The following is a 9,868-nucleotide window of genomic DNA, read 5'->3' on the forward strand; positions in this document are numbered from 1 at the left end:
GGGACCCCCCGCCCCTGGGGGGGCCCCTGGGGGGGCCCCTGGGGGGGCCCCTGGGGGGGCCCCTGGGGGGCCCTCTGGGGGGGCCCCAAGAGCTGCTGCTCAGCTGCTGCTGCACTGGATGCCGCTGCTGCATGCGGCGGGCATTCTAGGGCTGTGCTGCCCTCTGGGGCTTTCTGTTTGCTGCTGCTGCTGCAGTCTCGTGGGCTAGGAAGCAAAGTGGTTGCTGCAGCGGCTGCTGCTGCTGCAGCTTCTGAAGCCGTGGCAGTTGCGGTGGATGCTGCAGCTGGACTCGCAGCTGCAGCAGCCATTGGTGCAGCTCCTGCTGCATCTGCTGCAGCCGCTGCATTTGCTGCAGCTGCTGCAGGAGCTGCAGCAGCGGCAGCTACTGCAGCAGCGGCAGTTGCTGCAGGAGCTGCAGCAGCGGCAGTTACTGCAGCAGCGGCAGCTGCTGCAGCAGCGGCAAGCGCTGCCACCGCTGACGGCGACGCAGCTGCTGTAGGTGCTGCAGCAGCTATAGGTGCTGCAGCAGCTGCAGGTGCTGCAGCAGCTGCAGGCGCTGCAGCAGCTACAGGTGCTGCAGCAGCTGCAGGTGCTGCAGCAGCTGCTGCTGCGCCTGCAACAGCAGGAGCTGCTGCAGCATCGGAAGCAGCTAGCGACCGCGCAGCCACGCGGGTCCCAAAGGGAGCAGCAGCATCCCCACTAAAGACTTGCTGCTGCTGCAGCTCTTTAGTGGGGCTGCTGCTGCTGCTGCTGCTGCTGCTGCTGCTGCTGCAGGGGGGGGGCTTTGGGGCTGGCGCCTTTGCATGCGTTTGGGGGGCTGCATGCGCTGCTGTGTCTGTGGCCTCAGCAGCAGAAGGAATGGACCCCGGGGGCCCCCCATCAGCAGCAGCAGCAGGACTGGACCCTGGGGGCCCCCCATCAGCAGCAGCAAACGGGCCACAGGGGGAGGCCCCATAACTGCAGGGGGGCCCCCCAGAAGGCGACTGGGGGCCCCCTGCAGGGGCCGGGGGCCCCTCCTGCGTGGGGCCCCCCATCCAGCTCGCAAGAACCTGCTGCTGCTGCTGCTGCTGCTGCTGCTGCTGCTGCTGCGGCTCGAGAAAGGCCCCGGGGGGCCCCCCGTCTGCTGCTGCGGGGTGGAAGAGGGCCCCCCGCAGCAACTTGAGGCCCCTGAGGCCAATGCGTTTGTGGAGAGACACCAGAACAGCATATTGTCTCCTTTCTGAAAGGTCCAGTTCGAGGGCCCTGCAGCTGGCGAGGGCCTTGAGGTGCTCCGCAGTCCTGCTGCTGCTGCTGCTGCTGCTGCTGCTGCTGCTGCTGCTGGCGTGCATGCAGGGGGGGCCCCGCGCTGCATGCGCTGCGCTGCTGTGGGGCTTGTCAGCCCCCCGCTGCAGCAGCGCTGCATGCGCAGCAACAGCAGCAGCTTCGTCGAGGCCTCGGGCGAGGCCAAAAGAGCTCCCGAAGCCTCTGTGGGCAAACGCCCCCGCGGGGCGGGGCCGCTGCGCTGCTGCTGCTGCTGCTGCTGCTGCTGCTGCTGCAGCAGCGTCTCCCGCCCCGCTTCCTCGCCCGCAGCTGCTGCTGCTGCTGCTGCTGAGGGGGCGGTGCGGGCTCGTGGAATGTGCGGGCGAAGAGGGGCTGTGTGCGTGGGGTGCGAGCGGGCGCGAGCTGCTGCTGCTGCTGCTGCTGCTGCTGCGCTGCTGCTGCTGCTGCTGCTGCGCAGCAGCAGCGGCGGCGTCGCGAGTCCCCAGAGGCAGCAAGTAGGGCCGGACTGGAGGCAGCCAGAGCTCGGAGTAGTAGCCCTGGCCCCTGAGGCGAGGCTCGGAGACGGGGAGAGCAGCAAGAGCAGCAGGGAGGCCCTGAGGGTACCAAGGAAAGGGTACTGCGACCCGGGGGGCCCCATTGAGGGCCAGCAGCGCGGGGCCCCAGCAGCAGCAGCTGGTGTGGGCCCTGGCCAGCGTGAGCCAGTAGCGGGGCACTGTGGGGCACAGCTCCACTGCAGCAGCAGCAGCTCTTGCTGCCAGCAGCGGGAGGCCCCCCCGCAGCAGCAACTCAGCCAGCTGCCGCAGCAAACAAGCCTCTTCTGGGAAGGTACTGAGGCAGCGCAGCAGCGCTGAGACTGCGGGGCCCCAGAGGCCCCTGCGGGCGAAGGCCCGCGAGGCGTGGAGGCCCATGAGGGGCCACAGGGCCTGCAGCGAGGCCAGGGCCTCCAGCTGCTGCAGCAGCTGCTGCTGCTGCAGCAGCAACTCCGCCACCAGCTCGCACACCGCGTTTGTGCCTCTGCCAGTCGCCGGCAGCAGCCCCAAGAGGTCCCCCTCGGCAGCGTGCTTTTCGCAGAGTTCCAGGAAGGTCTTCGCGGCTTCGCAGCCCCCGGGGGCCCCCAGGGGGCCCCCCAGGGGGCCCCCCAGGGGGGCCCCCAGCGGGGCCCCCAGGGGGGCCCCCAGCGGGGCCCCCAGGGGGGCCCCCAGGGGGGCCCCCAGGGGGCCCCCCACCAACCGCAGGCAGGGGGCCCCCGGCGGCTGCTGCCGCCGCATCAAACCACTCAGGGCCGTGGACCCCCAAAAGCCCGCGGGCAAAGAGGGGCCCCCCAACTCTTTTCCGGAAGAGTCCAAAACTTTGAAGAAAACCCTCGAAGGCGCTGCTGCTTTGCAAAGAAGCTCCAGGCGCAAGTCTTGCTGCTGCAGCGCGTTGTAGACGCAGTAGACGCAGCGAGAGGCCCGCCACGCACGACGAAACCACCTGAAACCAAACCCTAAACCCTAAACCCTAAACCCTAAACCCTACACAATAAACTATAAACAATGAACGGTCGACAGGGCGCGGTGCCACGCGCCAACAAGAGCCCTGCGCGCTGAGCTACGCGCGCACTGGCAGCCACTTCCCCGCTGCCTGCCAAACCCTAAACCCTAAACCCTAAACCCTAAACCCTAACTGGCGAGCCCCAGCTCGGACCCTGTGGGCTGCTCTTGGCTCCGCAAAACTTGACAGAGATAAGCAGCAATTGGCGCAGGCTGCGAAACGTCGACGCCCACGACGAAACTGAAACACAAACCCTAAACCCTAAACCCTAAACCCTAAACCCTAAACCCTAAACCCTCAGCTCCTAGCCTCATCGTCTGCCTGGCCACACCCAGCCGAACTGCGCGGCCCCCAGAGGCCTCAAACTCCAATGAACCCCTGAAGTGCCCCCAAAAGGCCCCCTAAGGGACCCTTAGGGGCCCCCAGGGGGCCCCAGGGGGCCCCCAGGGGGCCCCAGGGGGCCCCCAGGGGGCCCCCAGGGGGCCCCCAAACCCTCACTGGCAAAAAGAAACCTCAACTCCTTCGGCGGGTTCATCTGGCCCCGCAAATATGCGGGAGAGACGCCAGTGTTGAGGAACTTTGTAAATGCAGCAGAGGTCGGGGGGCCCCAGGCCATCGAGTTCGCCTGCAGCAGCAGCAGCAGCAGCAGCAGCAGCAGCAGCAGCAGGTTCGGGGGCCCCACGCCGTCGAGTTCGCCCGCAGCAGCAGCAGCAGCAGCGGCGGCGGCGGCGGTAGCGGCAGCAGGGAGGCGGCGGTGCTGCTGCTGCTGGCAGCAGAACCCGCAGCAGCAAAGAGTGCAGCAGCAGCAAAGACTGCAGCAGCAGCAAAGACTGCAGCAGCAGCAAAGACTGCAGCAGCAAACCTACCCTTCAGCAGCGCAGCAGTGCGGGCCTCCAAGAGGGCCCCCTGGGTATCCACAAGTTCCCGGCAGTCTCGAGTTGTGGGCCACATGGCTTCAAAAAGGGTACTTCTGGGGGCCCCTCAGGGGTTCAGTCTGGGGGCCCCAGGGGGCCCCTCGGGGGTTCAGTCTGGGGGCCCTAGGGGGCCCCTCAGAGGTTCAGTCTGGGGGCCCCAGGGGGCCCCCAGGGAGCAGCTAGCTAGCTGCGCTAGCTGAGCTAGCTGCAGCAGGGGGCCCCCAGGAGGCCCCCAGCTCTGGTTGGGGGGCCCCCCTCGCAGCCCTGGCCTGCTGCAGCAGCAAGCTCATATGTGCAGCAGCTTTGCTGCTGCTGGAACTCCGCTGGGGGCCCCAAACCACCTCATCTTGCAGGGGGGGCCCCCCAAGGAGGCCCTGGGGGCCCCGGGGGCCCCTCGGGAGTTGCCGGGGCCCCAGGGGCCTCCAGCTGCTAGAAATAGGGGCCCCTGTTGCTGGGGGGCCCCCAGACTGACTAGGGGCTGGGGGGCCCCCTACCCCGCGGGCCGAGACAGCAGCAAGCGAGGCTGCAAGAGGCAGCGCTCTTGGCGGAAGGCAAAAGTAATGAAAAGTGAAGGGTTTAGGGTTTAGGGTTTAGGGTTTAGGGGTTTTAAGCGCCAAGACAGACTCGCAAAGAGCAGCAGGGGCCCCTGCAGACCAGCCGTCGCCGATACTCGGCGGCTCGGGTGTCGCAGGCAGCAACTGCCCGTAGCCCACCAACTCAGTCTGTAAATGCGAATTTTTTTTAATATTTGAAAACAAAACTCATTAATAATCTTTTTTGGTTTGCAAGAACGCAAATAAGGGCCCTCGACTGCCTGCTGGGGGCCCCTGGTGCTCAGGCTGGGGCCCCTGGCGCGGCTGTCGTCGCCCGCGGGGCCCCGCCTGGGGGCCCCCAACCTGGAGTTCATGCAAGATTGGGGCCCAAATAAAAGGGTTTTGGGTCTTTTAAAAGCCCTAAAGTGCAGACAAAGTGTCGGGCGGCCTCTGTGGACGCTTTCTCGCGGTTTGGCCACTTGAAAAGGTCCATTAGAGCTCGAGAAATGGCTGAAATGGCTCTGCAGGGCCCCCCGCCGCGGCGCAGCCAAATTCCCCTAGCCCAGGGGCCCCACAGCCCCAGGGGCCCCCCTTCCTTGCATGCGTTTGAGGCCCCTGAGGGGCTTTATAAAAGTCTTGTGAAGTTCCACTGAGCTTCTAGTCTGAGGACTTAGCCATATTTCGGCAATTGGGCTTTTCTTTCGCTGCTTAGAGAGCCCAGAAAGTGGTCAAGAGTGCAGCAACAGACTGGGGAGAAAGCGCTGTTTCTGTTGAGCGTTTTCTCTTTAATAACATTTGAATGAAATATATTTCTTTATGCCGCAATAAGCATGCATTAACATTAGATCAATTCATAATGGCAAATACCCTGATGGAAACACAAACATGACTCTTTAAACATATTATTACTTGCATGCATTTAACAAACTTCACCTAGCGCAGGCCCATTTCCTGGAACCTGCAGTTTAATTTCACCACAACAACTCTGCTAGGTGTAGTTTGTTAAATGCATGCAAATAAGAATATGTTTAAAGAGACATGTTTGTGTTTACATCAGGGTATTTGCCATTATGAATTAATCTAATGTTAATGCATGCTTATTGTCTGGTTGTTCGCTAGGAGCTCGCCTCCTAGGAGGAGGCCTGCACTGGTGCGGGGGCTCTCGCCAGCCCCATCTCCACGCATTTTCCACACATTTCATATATGCAAAATTATTATTAATTCATAGACAGTTTGCCTTAGTTTGCTCCTAAGAGGAGGGTCTTGTCTTCAGTGTTGGGCCCCTGTAGGTCGCTGGCTAGCCATCGTCTATACTTCACTGGCAAGCCCCAGTGTGCTGCCAGTGCACTGCACGTGTCTTGGGATGTGTTGGTATTTTTTCGCGGAAGTTTTGCGCAAATGCGTCATTTCTTTCAAAGAGAAGGACTGGTGACCAGCAATTAAATCACTAGTTTTGTCTATTTTTCCTGTTGTGCAGACGTTGTCTGAAGAAGCGTCCGTCGCATTAAAAAGGACCTTCAATTGCATTTTGCGAGTTTCAAGATGGTGTGAAAGTTAAAAGCACTCCATAAGAACTGGTAGAACCCTCTTTCTGGATTCACTCAAAAGTGTATCTCTGATATCCTTCATGACGCTGTACTTGGCTCCACTTCTTTGGGATTGCTTTTTATAAAGCAACTCCTCTTTATTTTGGGGTTTAAAAAGAATAAATAATTGTTATTGCTAGCTATTTGGGGGACAACACGTATGCTAGCACTCTGTCGCCCTTTTGTAAACACAAATGTTGTAAACACAAATGCCTTTTTTCTGAAAAAACCACCTTCTGTCGAGGCCAGAAAATAGATAACACAAAAGTTCCTACTGACTTGCGATTGCCCCTATTCATTCACTTCTGCTGGTTCTTCAGCGGGCTCGCAAGGCTCGTCTGCTGCTGCATTTGCTGCTGCATTTGCTGCTGCATTTGCTGCAGCACTTGCTGCTGCAGCTAGGGCTTCTGCTCTCTTCTCGTCAGCCAGCCTCTGGAAGATGTTAGCCAGGGCAAGTAGAGGATTAAAGCCCCCGGGCACTTCCTCTTTATGCTTCTGCACAAAACCCCACGGAATCCACTTCGCCTTATTAGCACATTCCATCAATTGTAAATATTATGTTGACATTACTTTCTACAACATCAATTGTAAATATTATGTTAACATTACTTTCTACAACATCAATTGTAAATATTATGTTAACATTACTTTCTACAACATCAATTGTGAATATTATGTTAACATTACTTTCTACAATTAAGCAGCAAAGCTGTGGCTTTGAACTGCATGCAGCACCACTCTAGTGCTGCAGCAAAAACAGTGATTTGCTGTTATAAAACTTTTCTTACAGACAACTTAGGCTCTATTTTCACTTCTGCTGAAAACGCTTTTTCCTCGAGAAACTTTCTCCGTTCCTTGTGAAGAGCCAACAAGGACATTTGCAGCGACCCGTCTTCGTAGGCCAAAAAGAGCAGCTGAAATAACACAAGTGCTGCTATAGAATGCAAGTTTTGAATTTTTTCACAAGTTCTCCAGCCAATTGTCTCAGTGAGATTTATCCTCCTTGATGTGTGAAACAACACAAGTGCCGCTATAAAAAAGTTTTGAATTTTTTCACAAGTTTTCATGCAAATTGTCTCAGTGAGATTATCCTCCTTGATGTGTGCCTTAACGCAAGTGCCGCGATAGAAAAGTTTTGAATTTTTTCACAAGTTCTCTTGCAAATTGTCTCAGTGAGATTATCCTCCTTGATGTACTTTACTAGAAACCCTGCAGCTGATTGGCCCACAGAAGAACTGGGCTGTTGTGCATGCAATCAGCAGCGGACTCTCTTTATTTGCATGACAGCAAACCACTCCAAGTTTTACTTTATTCTTTTGAAGACTGTTCAAAAGAATAAAGTAAAACTTGGAGTGGTTTGCTTTGCTTGTCTTTCCGTGATTGCAGTACCTCTGTCAGAGCCTGAGACAGCAGCAGCGAGGGAGAGAGAAGAAAATGAGGATCTAATTCTTTAAATGAGACTTTCTTTTCTAATTATTTGCGAGACTTTCTTTTTTAATTATTTGCGAGACTTGCTTTTCTAATTATTTGCGAGACTTTCTTTTTTAATTATTTTTGAGACTTTCTTTTCTAATTATTTTCTCATGCCTGTTGGATTGTTGGAAGCAGATTGGCTTTTACGTATTCCACGCAGGGCGGCTCCGCAGGCTCAGTTTCTTTGCTGCAGTGCTCAGCAAAGAAATCAGCAAAGGGCACTTCTGCTGCAGCTTCTGCTGCAGTTTCTGCTGCAGCTTCTGCTGCAGTTTCTGCTGCAGCTGCTGCTGCAGCTGCTGCTGCAGCTGCTGCTGCAGCTTCTTCGCTGCTCGCCTCTTCTTCGCCCTCTGCTTCTCTGTTCTCTTTTGCACTTAGGCGAATTGCGCTGCTGCTCCGGCGGTTGGGAGCGGCAATGCTGTAAGAACTTCCCCGGTCAGCCACTAAGAATAGAAACAGTAGAAAGCAGTCAACTCTTGCACTTTCTTCTCTGAATTTCCAGAAACTTTAATTATATTTTTAAAATATAATTAAAGTTTCAGAATACTTTCCCTTTTTTGGCCATTTTAACTATGCGTTTTGCCCCTCAGCGAGATTTTCACGGCTTTGTTCGAACTCCCTACAAAGGTGTCCATAGGCTCCACCCTTTGAGTTAATCTGTTTTTTCTGTTAAAGTTGTTCTTCCAGCCAACAATTTGAAGTAATTAAAACAAAATTTAAAACATTTGAGTTTATTTTCGGGTTTGCTCACTTATTAGTAGAGTGTTAGAGGCCAGTAGGAAGTCGGGTGTGCTGGCGCATGCAGCTTTATTTTGTCCAGAGTTCACTCTGTAGTGAAGTCAAGTTGTTTCCATTTGTCTTTTCTTTTCTTTTTATTTTTAAAATTGCAATTTAGAATTCGATTTCGAATCTGCAGCGACTGCAGGCCAAGTGTGCTTGGAGCGCATGCATTGAGCGGGGCTGAGGCTCTTTTTGCAAGATCTATCTCCAGAGTTTAACAAATTAAAAGCTGCATTATATTTTAATAAATATAATATAATAAATATATAATAAAATACTTTTATTTCACAAAATAAAGCTGAGTCCGGCCTGATTGTAGGCCCTTGATGTCTGCAGATAAAGCATTTACTAACAGCAGTTAAGAACACAAACAAAGAAGATGTGAAAGCTTTACCTGCATCCAAATAATGTTTGTTTTGCATTTTAAAAATTAATTATTTTTATGTTTATTTAAAAGTTCAATACTGCACACATCTGAATGCTTGATTTTGATTTTGCAAAGAAAGCCCGTGGGCCAGTGGCTTTCTTTGCAAAGTCAAATATTAAGCAAACTTCTTCTTTCTTAGGGCTGGTAAAACTAAATTCAACTTAATTTGTTTATTTAAAATGAATTCAACTTAATTTGTTTATTTAAAATGGATTCAACTTAGTTTGTTTATTTAAAATAAAATAAAATGAAATAAATTGCTCCTCAGTTTAGCCATTAACTTCAAAAATGGACTTAAAAGCCAGCTGGCAGGATTATTTTTCTGCATTTTTGTTTGCTGAAGTTTCCCAGAAATACAAAAATGAACTTTGCATTTTTGTTTTTCAAAAATGCATTTTTGCAGTTTTAAAAGTTCTTTCAAAGTCACAGTGGAGCAAACTTTGGAAAATGTATTCTGCAGAAAACTTGAAAATAACATTTATTGGAAAATCTAATTTGCAATAAACTTGAAAACAACATTTAATGCCATTCAATAAACTCGAAAACAACATTTGTTGCCATTCAATAAACTTGAAAACAACATTTAATAAAAATGTAATCTGCAATAAACTTGAAAACAACATTTAATGCCATTCAATAAACTTGAAAACAACATTTATTGGTAAATCTAATCTGCAATAAACTTGAAAACAACATTTAATGCCATTTAATATACTTGAAAACAACATTAAATGGAAAATCTAATCTTCAATAAACTTGAAAATAACATTTAATAAAAATGTAATCTTAAATAAACTTGAAAACAACATTTAATGCCACTCAATGAACTCGAAAACAACATTTAATTCCATTCCCCACATAAACTCTTTGAAAAAATAAAACTGCATGCATTATTTCAAACATTAGAAAATGTAATCTGTAATAAACTTGAAGACAAAAGTTAATGCCATTCCCCAAATAAACTCTTTGAAAAAATAAAACTGCATGCATAAAGTCCAGCAAACTTCAAGTTGAAGAATTTGTTAGTTCCTGCAGTTGCCATTTTAATTTGAAGTTCCACAAATTCTCATTTAATTCTGCAGCAATCTTCTCTTGAGAATAGTTTGAATCTTTGTGGCATTAAAAGCCTCTCTTGGCACTTTTGGCCCACTAAAGATGCCACTGGCAAACTGTTAATGGCATTTGTGGCAAAGATTAATGGCATTTGTGGCAAAGATTAATGGCATTTGTGGCAAACATTAATGGCATTTGTGGCAAACATTAATGGCATTTGTGGCAAAGATTAATGGCATTTGTGGCAAACATTAATGGCATTTGTGGCAAACATTAATGGCATTTGTGGCAAACATTAATGGCATTTGTGGC

General features: G+C 51.9%; 2 protein-coding genes across 2 annotated transcripts; both read right to left on the reverse strand.

The window, feature by feature from the left end:
* ENH_00008460 (Bud site selection-related protein, related) lies at window positions 1-3,744 on the reverse strand (the record flags this gene model as incomplete). The annotated part of the gene is made up of 4 exons (XM_013578673.1): window positions 1-2,733; window positions 2,947-3,033; window positions 3,292-3,418; window positions 3,660-3,744. Coding segments are annotated over 4 exons (3,032 nt in total), but the record flags the coding sequence as incomplete, so codon positions are not given.
* A 2,373-nt stretch (window positions 3,745-6,117) lies between these two features.
* Window positions 6,118-8,498, reverse strand: ENH_00008470 (hypothetical protein, conserved; the record flags this gene model as incomplete). The annotated part of the gene is made up of 3 exons (XM_013578674.1): window positions 6,118-6,321; window positions 7,447-7,739; window positions 8,471-8,498. The coding sequence occupies 3 exons, from the start codon at window positions 8,496-8,498 to the stop codon at window positions 6,118-6,120; spliced, it is 525 nt and encodes a 174-aa protein (XP_013434128.1).
* Window positions 8,499-9,868: the final 1,370 nt, after the last annotated feature.

This window comes from Eimeria necatrix, genomic scaffold (genome assembly GCF_000499385.1).
Source record: "Eimeria necatrix Houghton genomic scaffold, Enh_scaff1247, whole genome shotgun sequence".
NCBI classification, from domain to species: Eukaryota; Apicomplexa; class Conoidasida; order Eucoccidiorida; family Eimeriidae; genus Eimeria; species Eimeria necatrix.